The sequence below is a fragment of the Hippopotamus amphibius genome, chromosome 4 (genome assembly GCF_030028045.1).
Source record: "Hippopotamus amphibius kiboko isolate mHipAmp2 chromosome 4, mHipAmp2.hap2, whole genome shotgun sequence".
NCBI lineage: Eukaryota > Metazoa > Chordata > Mammalia > Artiodactyla > Hippopotamidae > Hippopotamus > Hippopotamus amphibius.
The window spans coordinates 22,083,959-22,103,738 of record NC_080189.1 but is presented as its reverse complement, the minus strand read 5'-3'; the positions used below and the strand labels follow the sequence as shown (position 1 = coordinate 22,103,738).

The 19,780-nt window shown below is 34.2% G+C and overlaps 1 protein-coding gene across 8 annotated transcripts in view; it reads left to right on the top strand.

Moving 5' to 3' along the window:
* MKLN1 (muskelin 1) overlaps positions 1–19,780 on the top strand; it is a 354,784-nt gene that overhangs the window by 297,809 nt on the left and 37,195 nt on the right. For all 8 annotated transcript variants that reach the window (XM_057731366.1, XM_057731371.1, XM_057731369.1 and 5 more), the window contains 2 exons: positions 680–901; positions 2,749–2,878. In XM_057731366.1, coding sequence (XP_057587349.1) covers positions 680–901; positions 2,749–2,878 — 352 coding nt within the window. The remainder of the gene's footprint in view (positions 1–679; positions 902–2,748; positions 2,879–19,780) is intronic.

Genomic DNA, 19,780 nt, shown 5'->3' with positions numbered 1-19,780 from the left:
TTGGCGTTTGAACATAAATTGTATGATATTCCTCAAAGAAAATTAAATGTACACTATTGTGTTAAAAGGGGCAAGATTCATCATACCGTAGAAGTGAGCCTGGAGACTGATTGCTGCACATGTCTTTTTGTATATTTGTTTTGCTATTTGGTAACAATATAATTGAAGAATTTTGTAAAATAAGTGCAAAGAGATGAATTAAGCTGCATCACTCTTATTCACTTATCTTCTCTCTCATTAAATGGTAGAAAGAGGAATAGAATGCTTGCCTAGAAAGGAAAGAAGGGAGTTTTTATGAGGAGGGTGAAATCAGTGTTTACCCACAGAGTATGATCAGTATTTATTTACTCTTAGGTATAAATCAGTACCTAATGTATTATTGGTTGATTTGGTAAAAATTATGCAGCTTCAACAAAGCATAAAGCTCCTTAACCCAACAAATTTTATTCTCACTGGAAAAAAATGGAAACCTGAAAGGGTATTTATAAATCCATCCTGAATCTCTGCCAGGTGGTGAGCAGTATTTTAGTAAGTGCATACGATAATCAGGAATGGTAATTGGTGTTATTAAGGCAATGTTCAGTTTTTTTTGAGATTCTAAAACTGCACACATTGGTTTCACTTTAGCACATATGATAAGAACAATCTAAAATATTCAATCTGTTGTCTTGTTCTATAGATGTGTATGGACTCGGAAAAACATATGATCTATACCTTTGGTGGTAGAATTTTGACATGTAATGGCAGTGTAGATGACAGCAGAGCCAGTGAGCCACAATTCAGTGGATTGTTTGCTTTCAACTGTCAATGTCAAACTTGGAAACTTCTTCGAGAGGACTCCTGTAATGCTGGGCCTGAGGACATCCAGTCTCGGATAGGACACTGCATGCTGTTCCACTCAGTAAGAATATTCTGTACATTGTCTTATGTTATTTTGTCGTGTATCTCTCAGTAGGAAAAGAGGTAGTGAAATCTAATTCTTCAGTAAGAGAGAAAAACTTTTCATTGGAAATAAATGATATGTCGGCAATGATAGACAAAAACAAAACTACCTTTAACAGTGAACTGTTTGCTAATTATAAGATTGTTCATATCAACCTATAATTCCTAAGTAGTTATCAAGCTGCCTATTTTTTTCCTCGGTATACCACTTATTTGTTAAGAAAGTAAATCATGTGTGCTCTAAAATTTCTCATATTCTTAGGTTGACTGATTTTATACTCATAGTGTCATTTAACATGATCCTCTATCTTCTGTATTTCCTGTGAGCTGGTATTTAGAGCCAGAGGCGTGATTTTAGATTCACTCTCCTTTTTTGGGCGAGCCAAAGGGGGAATTGCAAGAATACTTCACAGCTCATATGGTTGCAAAATATAAAGAGGCATTTAATGTGTAGTTGTCATACTTTTGGTGATGTTAAAATTGTTCTAGTGGGTTTAGGTGTTATCAGCCTGATCGATCAATTGTAAAGTTTCCTGTCAACTTTTTATCTAATGGCTTTAGCAGCCACTGATGGTCATAGACTAGATTTTAGTAGGGTTTGAAAAATGGTCATTTTTCTAATTACATCGTTTCTTCATTTATTAACTGTGATTCTACTATAAAAACTTATCCTCATTAACTAATTGGCTACCCTAATATGTAAACCACACAGGATAGGTAATATAAATGTTGGATTTTTTTCCTCTATTACCTTTTCATATTAATGAGCTGAGGCTCCAAAATTTAAGAATGAGATTTTTTTAAGTATTATTATGAACTCACGGATTTTTTGTGTATTTGATGTGTTTAATCCAATGCTGTCATTATTCTTTTCGATCCCCTAATTTTCCTCTATCTTTGACCAGTGGGAGTGCCCACCTCCCAGTATACCTTTGCATATATGTACACACACATATATGTATATGTCTTTTTTAGTAAGAGAAAAAATCGTATGTTCATGCAGATATGTCCAAGTCAAAATTGTAGAGTTTTAAAATTTAATATCTTCGATTTTGTTTTTATGTATCTTTTAAGGTTAAAATCCTGCTTTCTAATGATATGTTAGTTGCTCTATCTTTCTATAATGGTTTACAGAATAGCAAAACTGACAGCAAAATCACTGAATGCTGTTTAAGATTGCTTTCTGATTATTTTTCTGTTTAGGATATAGACCACTAGGGATGGGTAGTCAAAAAACAAGAATTAAAATCACTAGAAATACTATTTATCTGTGTGATCATCTCTCTCTGTGTGATGTATATAGGTTTGTTTCACATTTTTTTTAAATTCAGAGATTATTTTTTCTTTCAATTTTGTTTTCTAATTAAGTAAAAACATACGTAATTCTAAAGGCAAAACTGTAAGTCAGTATACTTTTGGATAGATGGTTTTTACCTCTGTCTTCCTATTCTGTCCCTTCCCCTATAGCTAACTGTCTTTTATTAGTTTCCTTTGTTTCTTTTTGAAGAAAGAAACAGACACAACATGCATTCCTTTTTCTTGTTTCTTACACAAAGGCAACACCCTATATGCATTATTCTGCACCTTGGTGTTTTTTTTTTTTTTTTTAATAGGCTATCCTGTAGATTACCTCTTAGCAGCATATAGAGAGCTTCCTCATTCCACTTTATACGAGTATAGTACTCCATTGCATGGAATCTCATAAAATTACTTTTTTAGAGATTTAAATTTTAAAAAGATTGTTCTGAATTCTTCATGGAAATGACTTTTTTTTTTCTTCTTTGCCTTTTTTTTCTTATTTTTCAGAAAAATCGTTGCTTATATGTATTTGGTGGCCAGCGATCGAAGACCTATTTGAATGATTTCTTTAGTTACGATGTGGATTCTGATCATGTAGACATAATATCAGATGGTACCAAGAAAGACTCTGGAATGGGTAAAAGCATTTAGTGATTCTTCTCTCATGTCTTAATTACTTTAGGTAGAAGACCATAGCCCATTTTCTTTTCTTTCTAACCATTCATTATTCTTTTCCCATTTGTTTAATTGAAGTACTTCTGAGTAAGAGGAAGAAAACTCTCTACCAGCTAAGTTATTTAATTCAACCTTTTTAAAAATACTATATGAAGTATTATTATTATTATTTCCTTTGGCAGAAAGACAATATATGAATTTGTAAAGGAATTAATTATGTGTGTGCTTGTGAGGGGTGAGTGCAAGAATTAATAACTTAAAAACTATATTATCTTGTACTTGCTGATTCTTTCCACCTTCCATTTTCACTAAAGTGATTTATGTATTAGGCATGTATAGTAGAATACGTCTTTGTTCTGAGGGAAGACTTCACGTAATTCATTGGTAATGCCTTATAACTTAATAAGGTCAGCATCCAGGAAGTTATTCTCCTGGCAATAGGGTGACCAGTTTGCCTGAGATAATCTCAATTTATGCATAATTATTAATAGTGCCCCCATTCACTCTTAAAATTGTCTTATTTTGGATAATTTACATAGTTACCCTGCTTAGTAGTCACTTTGCCTATGATTAGCACACACAGAAGAATGGTATTTGTTTAAGACCCAATGGTTTAAAATGCCTAATTAGAGCAATAGGGTGAGAAATTAGATCAGCTTGCTTTTCCTTTTATCTATTATTTATAAAAACTATATATATATGTGTATATATATATATATATAGTTTAAAAATAGTTGTTTATATTTAGGAGATTTTTTTTTTTTAAGCAGAAGATCTCACCACAGTAAAAAAAAAAAAGTGCACGTGAAGTAGTTTGATCCTCAGGATCTTTCTCCTATACTTCCTACTAGGCAGAGGCTAGACCTTTATTTTCTGGGGGAAATAGAGGCTCTGTGGAGGCAGAGGGAACAGGGTAGAAAATAGGAGAATTAAGTCTATATACTGAATAGTGGAACTTCTAACCATTTCCCTGCTCTCATGACACTAGGCATGTGTCTCCTACAAAAGGTATCACGTTCCCTGGAGGAAAAAATGGCATCATAGAAGAGATTTCCGGATACTGTTGTTTGGGGATCCCCTCCACCCACCCACACCCCGCCCCCCCCAATAAAATGTGTAATCTTGCTGTCTAGCCCCCAGTACAGTGCTGCTTCATGGCCCAGTCCCCCTACAGTGCTGCCCACTGTACACATACTGTTTTCAATTAAATTTTATTTCTTCACTCTTAATGAACTGTCAGTTAAGTATCTTATGTATTAGGACCTTCGCCATGAAAGAGACAAAAACAAAACAAACCTGAAAACAGAAACCTGGAGTAATGCACTGAACTTGTACAAGTACATAAAATTAATAATAATCAAGGTCACTTCTCTTAGAGAAAAGGATACTGCATCCATAAAACAATAATAGGATGCAGTGAAAGATCAGAGACTAAGAAAGACCTTTTGGAAATAAATTTTGTTAAAATAAAAAGTAGAAGAGTTGTAAGACATCTCTCTAAAAATAGACAAAGAGACAGAGATGGAAGTTGGAGAAAATAAGAATCTCAGAAAATCAGTATAGGAGGCCCAATGTTGAACTAATAAGAGTTTCTTCAGCTATAGAGAGCAAGGAAAATGGAAGAGACTAGATTATAAAACAAAGAACAGAAAATTTCCCTAAACTGGAAAGTATTAGTCTGCAGATTATAAATGGCCCCCTTTGGAAGTCAATACGTTGAATTTAGAAAAGAAAAAAAAAAATCTTAGAAGGCACATCATTGTTCATTGTGGAATTTTACATATCAGTCATAAAAAGAATATCTTAAAAGCTGCCAGTGTAAAATGAGGTCACATTCAAAGGAACAGGTCTTAGAATGATAGAAATTTTCAGCAGTATTGGAAGCTATAAGAGGAAACAAGGTCTTAAAAATTCTGAGGGAAAATTATCATCAACCTGCAATTCTATTCCTAGCCCAAACACCAAGGAAACAAGAGGGAAGAAATAGTATTTTCAGATATACCAGGTTTATCACTGGGGTATGTATTTGTTTGCAAGTAATAGAAAACCAAGAGAAGAATGGATTAAAAAAGTAGGGAATCTTTTCTCTCACAGGACAAGAAATCCAGATGTAGATTATCTGGGACTGATGTAGTGACTCAAGAAATGTCATGAAGACCCTCAGATTCTTTTGAATCTTTGTTTTTCTATTTTTAACTGGCTGTAGCCTCATAGTGGCAAGTTGGCTGAAGCACCTCAAACATCATGCCTTCATTCCAGATAGGAAAAAAGGAAGGAAAGCAAAACATGCCCAGAAAGCTCCCTACTTACATTTCATTGACTAGAACTGTGAAACCTGGCTTCAATCTGGGAAGCAAGCATTTAGCTTTTCCAGATTTTATATAGTAGGGGAAGGGGGTTGGAAATGGCTGTTGGATCATGCAGTTAACAGTGTTTGCCACACAAGATTTAAAAAATGATAGATCTTTTATGCACTCTTTTTTAGGAGGTTAGTACACTGTATACACTAACAAAAGGGAGTAAAAGTAGTTAAAAAGAAAACATGCTGAGAGCTGAGGGAAAAAATCTAACACAGGAAAGCAATGCAGGGCCATCCCAAGATGATACCTACACAGCAAACCTATGAGCAACCAGTTCAAATTGGAGCAGAAGGACACAGGAAAGTAGACCTCTCTTCCTCATCAAAAGTGAGGTTTCCAGATAAAAGTAGACTAAATAGATTTGTTTGAGCAATTGAAATAAAAAGGTGTTAATTGGTAAATAATAGCTGATGTAAAAGAGTAAGGATAGGAACATAGTAGGAAAAGAAAAAAAATTTTTTAAAAGCAGATGTCATTGTAGTATATTTCTTAGCTGTACAGTGAGCAGTATTTCCCTAGTCATAATAATGCAGAAACTACAGTCAGTTTAGCCAAAAATTGGGATGAAATTTAGTGTGAGGATAGCATGAATGTAGTAAAATTCTTCATCTGCTATAACAGGAAGTCAGTAGGTAGTGATATTATATAAAAATGTGGGAAGAAATAAGAAATGACTTATCCTATCTAAAATTGTCTGTCTTGTTTTTCGCTTATTTTCTACTACCGTAGGATAATGTGGAGGTATATGATTTAATCTTTGATTTCCTCTAGCTTTTAAGATTTAGTCTAATTTTCATTAAAATAACCAGGAAGGTGGAGATAATAATCCACTACAATCTTAACGCAGCTGTACCTGAAAAAGGTAGTGAAGATAGTAATTGATTTGACAGGTATATGTTGAAAACTCCTACATGCTGGCTCAGTGCTAGACTAGGAATACAGTGGAACTAAATGGTCATGGTCTCTCAGAGTGCTTGTAATCTATCTAGTAGGTAATATTCTGATGGATTAAAGTAGCTATTCTTTATTTAGACCCTACTAAATGCCAGTCACTAAGCATGGAGCTTTATAAATAGTTCTAATTGGTAGTATTATTCTCATTTACCAGATGAGAAAAATTGAACTCAGTGAAGTAGGATCTCAGTAATACACAACTAGATAATGATAGAGCTGGGATGTAGGAGTTGGAGTGCAAAGAAGGGTGGGTTTTGGGGGGGTTTTGTTTGTTTTTTTGACCATACTAAACTACTTCTCAAGATTAAAAGGAAAAAGTGGCAGAGTGATAGTGGTAAAGATTTAGCAAAAAATGCACTGTGATAATAAATAGGCTTTAATAGCTATCATTTGAAGATTTTTTAAAATGAGTTATTATTATTTAGTAATTTGCAGAATTGGTCAGTATGTTTCATTCAGGGCTGTGGCTAGCTTTAGAGCCAGCACAGTGTGATAATTGTTCTTTTTGTTCAATTTGTTTTGATTATAAGAGTAATAATATACTCATTGTAGAGAATTTGAAAAATATAGAAAGATGCAAAAAAGAAAATGTATCAAACCATCCAAACAGAATCTGTTAACATTTTAATACATTTCCTTCTAGTTTTTTTAAACTTATTTATTTTATAAAATTCAGCCCAATTTTATATTCTGCTATTTTTAAACTTAAATTGTGGTAATTTTTTTCATCATTATGGTTTTATTACCAAAAGACAAGTGGATTCATTTCTTAATTATTGCTATAATCAATTTTTATAAAATCAAAATCACAAATTTTGCTATGTGTTCTTTAATTTTTAATTGATTTATGGTGAATTATTCCACAATGCAGACAAGTTCATTGGTTCATTTAATAGTATTTGTTGGTCACCTACGAGTATCTAAGTTTGGCCTTCTTCCTTCCTTTTTCCCAGTATATTTCAGCGCCTTGTATATGCCAAGTATGTTTAGGTCCATAGCTATAGACCTAGGGGATAACATCCCTTCTCTCAAAGGACTCATTCTAATGGAGAGAGACCCGCACTTGCCTTCTAAAATGGATGCTATAATAATGAGTAACATGGTGGGGGGGGGGGGTTCCCATTTAGATAGGATAGGTTGAGAAACCATCTCTGAGGAGGCAATCTTTATGATTTAAGACAAGAAGTAGAGAATTAGGAAAAACCAAGTTAAGAACTGAGAGAAGTGCATGTACAAAGATTTCAAAGTAGGAAAGAATTTAATGTGTTCCAGAAACAGAGGGGGCTAATGCAGGTTAAGGGTGAGGCAAGTTGATGTGAAGTGAGGTTAGAGAAATAATTGTCTGATTATTCAGTGCCTTGTACAGTACACATACAAGAAATTTGCATTTTTTTTCCCTAAATAAAATAGGTTATTGAAGGTTTAATGCTAGGGTTTTTTTGTTTTTTGTTTTTGCATTGAAGTATAGTTGATTTACAATGTTGTGTTTCTGGTGTACAGCAAAGTGATTCAGGTTTATATACTATGTTTATATACATATATACACACATATATGTATACACACACATATATATATGCACATACTCTTTTTCAGATTTTTTTCCATTATAGTTTATTACAAGATATTGAATATAGTATCCTGTGCTATACAGTAGGATCTTGTAGTTAATCTGTTTTATATATAGTAGTTTGTATCTGCTAACCCCAAATTCTTAATTTATCCCTCCTACCCCCTTTCCCCTTTGGTAACCATAAGTTTGTTTTCTGTGTCTGTGAGTCTTTCTGTTTTGTAAATAAGTTTGCTTGTATCATATTTTAGGTTCCACATTGTAAGTAATATTATATGGTATTTGTCTTTCTCTATCTGACTTACTTCATTTAGAATGATAATCTCTGGGTCCATCCATGTTGCTGCAGATGAATGCTAGGGTTTTGACCTGATTAAAGTTTTGAAAATATCACTCTTCTGTCTAAATGTACATTTTCCAAGTGGTTAATTTTAACAGTATACCTGTAAGTTGCATTGTCCAAAACCTATATATACAACAGGTGCTTTAACTGAGGATTTTTATGGCAGAGTTGAGTATCTAGTTAGAACTACTTGGAAAATTGACCTGCCTAAAACTGTTGCCATTATTACTTAGAACTGGAAACCTCAGTGGCTCTGTTGGCATATTAGAATGAAACTGAAATTACTTTCTTTCATTTTTCTTTTTTCTTTTTTCCATCTCTCTCCCTCTCTCTTTCCCTTAAGTCACTTCCTTCCATGTCTCCTTCCTTTACTCCTGTCCCTTCCTCCCTCTCTTCCTTCCCATTTTTCCCTTCTTCTCTGCTCCCTTCCTTAAGCCCCCTTTTCTCTCTCTCTCTGTCTTCCCTGTGCAGCCTCCACTTCTACCCCAGGGGTTTCTGAACAGTGGCCAGGATTGAGAACCACTGTTCTAGCTCTCCACAGCCTATCTCAGTCCTTAATCAAGTGACCCTGGGCAAGTTACTTAATGTCTCACCTTATTTTGTGCATCTGTATGTGACCCAAATTATATTTTAAGTTAAATAGTATCTCACTTATGGCTACTCTAGGAGTAGAAATGGATTGACTCTCTAGTTTGGGCTGGTGTCATTGTTGGGTACTTCAGTTCTCACAAGTATATGTCAGTACTGCCTGCGGGTTCACTGATCTATCCAATAATCAAGTCATGTTAGTTTTACCTCCATCTTCTCTCTGTTCCCATTGCTGTTTCACTAGTTTGAACTGCCAACACCTATTTGGCCTCTGTTTCTAGTCTTCTTCCTGTGTACTCTATCCCTTCCCCCAACCCATTGTCCACACTTTGAGCAGAATACAACTGTTCTATGTTACTAGTTAAGTACAGAACCATACACTTTAACATTTATTCAGCGGATGTTTTTTGGTCACCTGCTAGGTGCCAGATTATAATCTAAGCACTAGGGTTATGACTGTGAATAAGAGCTCTAACTTCATGGATTTTATAATTGTGCATAGGGAGGAAAAAGAAGTAGATTGACACCTTACCTTTTGATTAGTACTAATAAGATAAGAAAATACCTTCTTTTTTTTTTACCACGCCGTGCAGCCTGTGGGATCTTAGTTCCCCAACTAGGGCTCGAACCCAGACCCTCAGCAGTGAAAGCGCCAAGTCCTAACCACTGGACTGCCAGAGTTCCCAGAAAATATCTTTCAAAAATATAAACCTGAAGATTTTTTTCCCCCTTGCTTAAAATCTTTTTATCGTTCCTCTTTGCCCTCATGATTAAATCTAAACTCAGCCTGACTCATAGATTCCTTTATCATATATCTCAGCTTAGTTAGTTCCCCATTCTTGGTATCCACCCTCACCTTGCCACCAGTTGTTTATTTCGTGACCACTGAATATTAATTCTTTATTGATAGCATGTTTTTTCATGCCTTTGAGTTTCTGCCCATACTCTTCTCCCGACCTGAATCACTGTTTCGTTCTGCCTCCAAAATATAGCTAACTTGTGCTCATTTTTCAGACTCCTGAAATTCTTCAACTCCTCAAACCCAGGTTAGGAATTAGAGCATATGGTTCTAATCTTAATTGTTAACACGATTCTGAATATTCATCTGGCAGGATAATTTTGACTCTGCCTTTCAAACCTGTAAAAAAGCTCAGCTGTCCAATAAAGAGCTTAAAAAAAAAAAAAAAAAGCTCGGCTGAAATACACAGACTTTATTTGGGATTTCTGAAAGAGCATTCAATCTTTTCAGTACTCTAGATCTAAAAGTTTGTTCACTGGATTATTAGACCAGTCAGAAAACCTCATGTCAGAGCTATGGTATGTGTATTGTCCTCCCATAGAGTTACTCTTACCTGATTTTTAAAAGTCTGTTTAAATTTTAATTTTATCTTACTAGATTATTACTTATTTCGTAAGCCATTCAGAGGCCTTTTAAGGACAAGAAAGGGTACTATTTAAACTTCTACATAATTAAGTATTCTTAGAAAATACCGATTTTATTATTTTTTGCTCCGTAGCTTATTTAAACATTCTATTTGTTAACTGTTCTTCTAAACCTGTTTTATTACAGTTAATTACTGTAATTTGATATGGACTTAACACATAATTACTATGTTTCTCTGCGATTCAGTAATGTGAGTTATTTGATTAAAACTGCTTTTATGTGAGTTTCAAATTGGATTGTTTACAATCATAAAAGAAATTTGTGTTAACTATTGAGACCACCAATTAGAGATGGTATATCTAATTGTAAAATTGTTGCTTCTTGTTATGATTTTTTAGTGTCGGATACTGTAAAATCTTAAATTGCTCTTTATTACTTAAATGATTATCTCAGATTTAACATTTTAAGATCTGAAGAAACATCAAATCTTATTTTTTTTTCAACTCTTATTTTTTTTACTAGAATATAACAGCTTTATGTTCCCCTCAGAAGGAAATTATAATTTGAATCCTGGATTGACAGCTGCTTAGAAAGAAAGGATTTATTAGTATTGTCTAACACATACATAATTACATCAAAATTCAGCACATCTAAAATTTGGGTTTATTTCTGAATAACTTTTGGCAATAAGTCTGTGAACACAAGGGGTTTAGCAGACTTCCCATATGTAAACTCTGTTTAGCACTAATTGAAAATTATGTTTAGAAGGTCTGTCACACCACCAGAACTTTATGGTTTGCTGTATAAACTGTCTATTATAATGGGATTACTTTCTCATATCTGTATTATTCAAGGTAATAAGCATATATTGTGTCTTCAACCTTTGCCAGATACTAAGTTGGGCATTGATGATACAGAGCTCTTACAATCTAATCCCTATTCTACAGTAGTTAATGTGTTTACTTGTTGCGTTCCTTAAATTCTGTTGACTGTATTTTCCCACATCTGCCACTGTTTATTCCATTGTGTCCTAACCATAGCAGCAGATTGGTATAATTGAAAGAATAGTGAATTCAAAATCAGAAGTTTTGGTCTCTCTTCATCTGGGTCTGCCACTCATCCTTCTGTAGCTTTGGCAAAATTGTGTGATTTCTCTGGACCTGATTATTCATCTGAAAATGAGGGGTTTGGACCAGTTGATCTTAAACCTCATCTAGCTCCAAAATTTTGACACTTAAATTTCATTCCTTTTTGCTGTTATCAGGCTGTGAAAATAACAAATGAAGGCTATGTTAGTTATATCTGCAAGATTTGATTTATCTATAAACATATTTTCATGAAAACTTTAAAAGCAAAATCTTACTGATTTTCATTTCAGCCCTGGGAATGTGCTTGTTGTGCTTATTGACATTGGTTTTTTGTTTTGTTTTTTTTAATCTTTGTGTGTGTGCATGATAAGTTCTTACGTTTTGACCCTTTTAGACTTTTACCAGTTAACTAATAAATAAGGCCAATTCAGCAGTATAGAGAAGACTCTGAAACTAGTGATTTGCTGTCATTAATATAGATTACTTACTGAGCTAGGAAATGATAGTGCTTATTTTTAATGTAATTAGGCTTTATTGCTTTCCATTTAGTATCTTTTATATTAGGTGTGCCATTATGCTGATAAATTGGATTATGTACTTTTTTTCTACTCAGCATTGCTGTTAATAATAACATTCCATAACTTCCCCCTTTGACTGTCACAGGGGTGTTTTTACTAGTTATAAGCTTATAAAAGTATTTCATATTTTTAATATAAAATTTAGGTTATTTGATAGTAAATGTGAATTAGAGTTCACCTGTAAAACATTCAAGAACACTCAAGACAATTTTGAAAATAAAAGGTAATGTAATACTACCAAATATTTATAAAGCTACAATTTTGTACAGATTAATGGAATGGAATGCAGCAGATAATATAAAATATCCCTGAGTACATATGAGAATTTAGTATATGGTAAGTGGCCTTTCCAGTCAGAGAAGAAAAATAGATTATGCAATAAGTGACATTGAGGTGTCACTTAAGACCTGGCAATAAGCCAGAAGTAAAATCTTGACTCTGATGTCTGTATATCACAAAAAATGCTAGGTGGACTCAAGTTTTATTCTTAAGAAATAAAAGTATGTCTAATTGTTTTTAATAATTTAGGAATGGGAGACCTTTCCAAACATGACACAAAACCTAGAAGTTATAAATAAAGATATTTAGTTTGATTTTTTGCAAATTAAAAGTTATATATGGAAAAATATTACATAATAAATGACAAACTAGCAACTGAAACAAAGGTTAATATCCTGCTCTATGAACAAAAGACTCTTACAAATCAATAAAAGAGTAATTTTTTAGTAGAACAATGGCAAATGACATAACTAGATAGTTCAAAGAAAAAGATAATTCAAATAGCTGGTAAATTTACTTCTATATAGATGTTCAGCTTCATTCATAATTTTAAAAATGTAAATTAAAAGATCACTCATTGAATGTTGATATCTAGTAAAATATAAAATACATATAATCTTTGACCAAGCATTTTTTTCCCAGGAATTTATCCTACTCGCATACTTGTACATGCATAAAAATACGTTGTACAGAGATACTTACTGTGGTATTGTCTGCAAGAGTTAAAATATCTGGAAACAACTTTAATTTTCCACCAGTAGGTAACCAGTTAAATACACTGTGGTTGATCTAGTCAGTGAGGTGAATTCTTTGTAGCTTAGTGCATCTGAGATAAATCAATAAGTACTACATTGTTGAGTGTCAGAAGCTAGTTGGAATTTTACAAAAAAACAAATAATGGGTGGTAGAAACCCAGGTTCAGGTAAAATAATAGAAGTTCTAAAATAATCCTAAAATTTATGTGGAGTCCTAAAATATATATGGAACCACAAAAGACCCAGAATTGCCAAAGCAATCCTGAGAAAAAACAAAGCTGGAGGTATAACCCTTCCAGACTTCAGACTATACTACAGTGCTGCAGTAATCAAAACAGCATGGTATTGGCACAAAACAGACATATAAATCAATGGAACAGAATAGGGAACCTGGAACTAAACCCACATATTTATGGTCATTTAATCTACAGCAAGGGAGGCAAGAATATACAATGGAGAAAAGACAGTCTCTTAAACAAGTGGTGTTACGAAAGCTGGACAGCTACATGTAAAACAATGAATTTAGAACATTCCCTCATACAAAAATAAACAAAAATAAACTCAAACTCATCCATATACAAAGATAAACTCAAAATGGTTTAAAGACCTAAAAGGAAGATGACACAATAAAATTCCTAGAAGAAAACATAGGCAGAAAACTCTTTGATATAAAGTGTAGCAATATTTTCTTAGATCAATCTCCCAAGCAAGGCAAAGGAAATAAATCAAAAATAAACAAATGGGACCTAATCAAACTTAAAATCTTTTGCACAGCAAAGGAAACCATCAGCAAAACGAGAAGATGACCTACAGAATGGGAGAAAACATTTGCAAATGATGCAACCAACAAAAGGTTAATATCCAAAATATACAGACAGCTCACACAACTCAGTGTGAGAAAACAGAGTCCCTCCCATCAGGAAGCACGCACGAGCCTCCTAGATAGCTTCCTCCACAAGAGGGCAGACAGCAGTATCAAGCAGTATCAGCAGTATTTCATTCTGTGGAACTGAAAACCACAGCCACAGAAAGATGGAGAAAATGAGAAAGCAGAGGACCTTGTACCAGATGAAGGGACAGGATAAAACCCCAGAAAAACAACTAAATGAAGAGGAGATAGGCACCCTTCCAGAAAAAGAATTCAGAATAATGATGGTGAAGATGATCCAGGACTTTGTAAAAAGACTGAATGCAAAGATCGAAAAGTTTACCAAAGACCTAGAAGAATTAAAGAGCAAACAGAGATATGCAACACAATAACTGAAATGAAAAATACACCAGAAGGAACCAATAGCAGATTAACTGAGGCAGAAGGGCGAATAAGTGACCTGGAAGACAGAATGGTGAAAATCACTGATGCGGAAAACAATAAGGAAAAAAGAATGAAAAGAACGGAAGACAGCCTAAGAGACCTCTGGGACAATGTTAAACGCACCAACATTCGCATTATAGGGGTCCCAGAAGGAGGCGAGAGAGAGAGAAAGGACCTGAGAAAATATTGGAAGAGATTATCATCGAAAACTTCCCTAACATGAGAAAGGAAATAGCTACCCAAGTCCAGGAAGCACAGAGAGTCCCAGGCCGGATAAACCCAAGAAGAAACACGCCAAGACATATAGTGGTCAAATCGACAAAAATTAAAGACAGAGAAAAGTTATTAAAAGCAACAAGGGAAAAACGGCAAATAACATACAAGGGAACTCCCATCAGGTTAACAGCTGATTTCTCAGCAGAAACTCTGCAAGCCAGACAGGAGTGGCACGATATATTTCAAGTGATGAAAGGGAAGAACCTACAACCAAGAATACTCTACCCAGCAAGGATCTCATTCAGATTTGATGGAGAAGTCAAAAGCTTTACAGACAAGCAACAGCTAAGAGAATTCAGCACCACCAAACCAGCCTTACAACAAATGTTAAAAGAACTTCTCTAAGTGGGGAACAGAAGAAAAGGACCTACAAAAACAAAAACAAAACAATTAAGAAAATGGTAATAGGAACATACATATCAATAATTACCTTGTATGTAAATGGACTAAATGCCCCAACCAAAAGACACAGACTGGCTGAATGGATACAAAAACAAGACCCATGTATATGCTGTCTCCAGGAGACCCACTTCAGACCTAGGGATGCATACAGACGGAAAGTGAGGGGATGGAAAAAGATATTCCATGCAAATGGAAATCAAAAGAAAGCTCGAGTAGCAATAGTCATATCAGATAAAATAGACTTTAAAATAAAAAATGTTACAAGAGACAAGAAAATCAAAAGAAAGCTGGAGTAGCAATAGTCATATCAGATAAAATAGACTTTAAAATAAAAAATGTTCAAGAGACAAGAAAAGACATTACATAAAGATCAAGGGATCTATCCAAGAAGAGGAGATAACAATTATTAATATATATGCACCCAGTATAGGAGCACCTCCATACATAAGGCAAATGCTAACAACTATGGAAGAGGAAATGCAAGGCAGAAATAGAGACACAGATGTAGAGAGCAAACACATGGACACCAAGTGGGGAAAGTGGGGAGGGTTGTGGGGGGATGAATTGGGAGATTGGGATACCAAATTGTCCACTCTAAATATATGCTGTTTATTGTCTGTTAACTGTATCTCAATAAAAGTTCTTAAAAAAAAAAAAAAAAGACAAAAAACAAACAATGTAATCAAAAAATGGGCAGAAGACCTGAATGGACGTTTTTCCAAAGAAGACGTATTGATGGCTAACAGGCATATGAAAAGATGCTCAGCATCGCTAATTATTAGAGAAATGCAAATCAAAACCACAGTGAGGTATCACCTCACACCTGTCAGAATGGCTGTCATCAAAAAGTCTACAAATAACAAATGTTGGAGGTGATGTGGAGAAAAGGGAACCCTCATACACTGTTGGTGGTGTTGGTGTGAATGTAAATTGGTGCAGCCACTATGTAAACAGTATGGAGGATCCTTACAAAAGTAAAAATAGGACTACCATATGATCCAGCAATTCCACTCCTGGGTATATATCTAGGAAAAACAAAAACTTTAATTTGAAAAGATACATGCATCCCAATATTCATAGCAACACTATTTTTAATAGCCAAGAGAGAGAAGCAACCTAAGTGCCTGTCAACAGACGATTGGTCTAAGCAGATGTAGTGGGGTTGTGTGTATGTGTATTACTCAGCCATAAAAAAAAGAATGGATTATTGCCATTTGCAGCAACATGGATGGACTTAGAGAATATAATGATCAGTGAAATGTTAGAGAAAGACAAATATTACAATATTGCTTATACGTGGAATCTAAAAAATAATACAAATGAATCTATACACAAAATAGAGACAGATTCACAGATATAGAATACAAACTCTGGTTACCAAAAGGGAGGGGGAAGGAGGGACAAATTAGGAATATGGGATTAACAGATACAAACTACTGTACAGAAACTAGATAAGCAATAGGGATTTACTGTATAACACGGAATTATACCCAATATAAGAACCTTACAAGGTTCAGTCTTTTAAGAACCTATAATGGAATATAATCTGCAACGAAAAGAATCACTATGATATACACCTGAAACTAATACAGTGTTGTAAATCTACTATAATTCAGTGAAAATAAATAGAAGTTCTAGACTAGAGTTACTGCTAGAGCTGAATAGGGTCTCATTCAACATTTAAAATGTCCCAGATTTAGAAGATAAGAATGTTGCAGACACTCTTGGTTGCTACCCTATAGTCATTAGCTCTTTCTTGTTAACCAAACTATGATTTTGTTTACTGGCAAGTGGCTCAGCATCAGGGGTTGAATAGTAATTAGTCTAAAACAGTCATTGTTTTCCTTTGCCAAATTATTCCACTTTCCCTGCCTCCCATGTGACACCCTTCAGGCCAAAGGGACATAAGGAAAGTCTCCTGGAGGACATTTGAGGAAAGTATATGGAAAGACATTTGAGAAAACATATGCTGAAAGAGTCCTTCCCCTCCCTGGTTTGAATACTTTATAAAACAATGTGATGCATAGAGCTGGTACTGGCAACTTTCAGAAGTGAGTGGAAGGCCAAGAAAATTGTAAGGATGTTAACCTAGCATTGTTATTTGGTTGAATTGCTAAAACAATCCTGAAACTGTCTACTTGCAAAATTTGTTTTATGAGCTAATTAATCCACCATTATTCACGTTTTCTGATACTTGAAGCTGAAAATATCCTTAAAAATAGAGAATTTGGAAATCTGTTTTCATTAAATTTCATATTTCTGTGGCAATTCTGAAACTTATTTTTTCCTGTGTCTTAATTAAAGTCATAATAATGAATATATGTGTGCATTGGATCATGAAGCAAAAAAAGAGTTCAGATTAGTTGATGAATTAATGCAAAAGGGTATCTTCCTCAGGAATTGAAATGACTTCAAAAATATTTCTATCATGTTTTTATCCTCCCTATAGGGTTTCCTTATTTTACAAATTCTGGTAATCTCCTCCTAGTAGGTAAATCAAAGGAAAAGAAAAAAAAAATGTGATCAGACTGTCAGATAAAATATTTTACTTGATTTTACTTTTACCTGTCCTATTTCAAGTTTTTAAGATGTTAAAGAAAAAATAGGAGAGTTGAACGATTATTATTGCAATTTCCTGGAAAAACTATAAAAATAACAGGTTGGCAGTAATAGTTGTTTGTTGTACAAGTCTTATTCTCTATTTTCTCAGACAAGTGTCCTTTCACAATGTGTTCCTGATTAACATATGATCTTGTTTACTGACCTGTTTGATTAATTTTTCTTAGTGAGTCAGTTTATAAAGACTGATTAAGATTCCTGGCATTCAGTCAGGCTTTTTGGCAGTTGAATCTGAAATGTTTTAAAATATTGTATGTTGCAAATCTTCTATCCTTTCCCCCTCCTGTGGATACTACCCACTAGACACTATTAAATTGAAAAGATAGGCTTGTTTTTTTCTTGGGAAGAGAATTAATACAGAAAACTGTATTAATCATTATGACGTGTTGGAAAGAAAGCTGCTTTCTTGGTTTTGCCCTTTGGATCGTCTTAGTTTTTGATGATGCCATTTTTGTTCAACCATTTTTTATTTTTATGAAATTATTACAAAAATAATGCAATGTGCAATATTGATAAAGCAGAATTCAAACAATGTAAAATGCTATGAAATGAAAAGTATTTCTGCCAAAGTGGCAAGCCTAACAGAGGCTGCTGATTCCCTTCCCCAAAATCAATCCTGAAAAAATAAAATGAGAGGCAGCTGGCCTCCAGGAACTCTTTGAGACACAGGCTGTCTCTTCACTAAAATAACCTTGAGTTAATTCTTGCTCACTAACTATAGAAACTAGCAGTAGTAGCCCATAGCACTAGTGCCAGAATCCAAAGAACAACATTATGGCAGTGCAGAAACTCTAGTGGAGTTAAGGATTGATGAAAGTAGATGTGGACTGACCATCTACTCTCAGTAATTAATTTCTCTCCTCTCCCTTCAAGTCCAGGGAGACTACCTTCTACTTCCTCTGAAGGGTTTAAAGCTAGGAATCCCTTGCATAGAGGTGTGGTAGTAAATGGAAGTGATAAACTGGTTCTTTGTTCTAGGCTTCACTATCTACCTGATGACTCTTGCCCTCCAGTTTTCTTAAACTCATTGGTGCTCTTGGTAGTTAAGGCCTAGCCTTTGGTGCCCCCAATACACATCTCAATAAAAAGAATAGCTCATACCTGAAAAACATTACCTCACAGACCAATATAACTAAACATTTGAGGACTGTGCAAATATATGTGATGTCGCTTATATGTGGAATCTAAAAAAAAAATGATACAATGAACTTATTTACAAAACAGAAACAAACTCACAGACTTAGAGAACAGACTTATGATTAATGGTTACCAGGTTGGGAGGGATAGATTGGGAGTTTGGGGTTGACATGTACACGTTGCTGTATTTAAACTAGATAACCAACAAGGACCTGCTGTTTAGCACAGGGAACTCTGCTCAATATTCTGTAATAACATAAATGAGAAAAGAATTTAAAAGAGAATAGATACTTGTATATGTAAAAAAGAAAGAAAGCAAAGAAAAAGCAAAGCAAAGAAAAAGCAAAGGATATGGAGAAGAGTAGTCTAAGTACCAACATCTTAACAGCAATTCCAGAAGACAAAAATGAAAATTTAAGGTCAAAATAATTGAAGAAGTAACAGAGATAAATTTTCTAGAATTCAGAAAAGATGAAAGGCTTCAGATTGGTGAAAGGGCTTATAGTGTGCTAAGTGGGAAAAATAAGGGGGAGTTCATACCTAGACATATTTATTAAAGTAAAATTAAGACTATTAAAGACATAAAGATAATTCTGAAAGATAGAGCAGGTGACCTTCAGGGAAAAAGAAGATAGATAGCTAGGTATCAGCTCAACATCAATAGTGAATGGAAGAAAATAGTAAAGTTTAAAAATACTCAAGGAAAACCTCTTTGAACCAAGCAATTTATGTTCTCCTAACTTTTGTATGAGGGTAAAATAAAATATTATCAAGTATTTTTACCTCGAAGTTAGCTATGAAAACCCATATCGGAAACGCATTTGAAAGCAAGACTCATGAAAAATCTAGAGGTGAGAAGTGGTGATCAAATTATCATGAAATTTGTTGTTCACTAAAGAAAAACACTGGGTTCAAAATTCTAAGCAGTGAAAATATGATGGGGGAGGGGGAATAGGGCACCATATAAATTCAGGTATTGTGATTGCACTTACAGGGAAGAAAATTGTTCTGCATTATTAAAACTTTTTCATTCCAAAATGTCTTATACAAGGCTTAAGACCTAATGGGTCTTTATTTTCTTTCAAGTTTCCTTTTCTTTTCCTGTGTCATATACCAGTGCCACTGTTTCTTATATCCCAGGTCATTCTTTATCTTGGATTCATTTTTGTTTTGTTGTAGTAGTCCCTCAAAGAATCTTTTCAGATGTAGTCATCAATATAA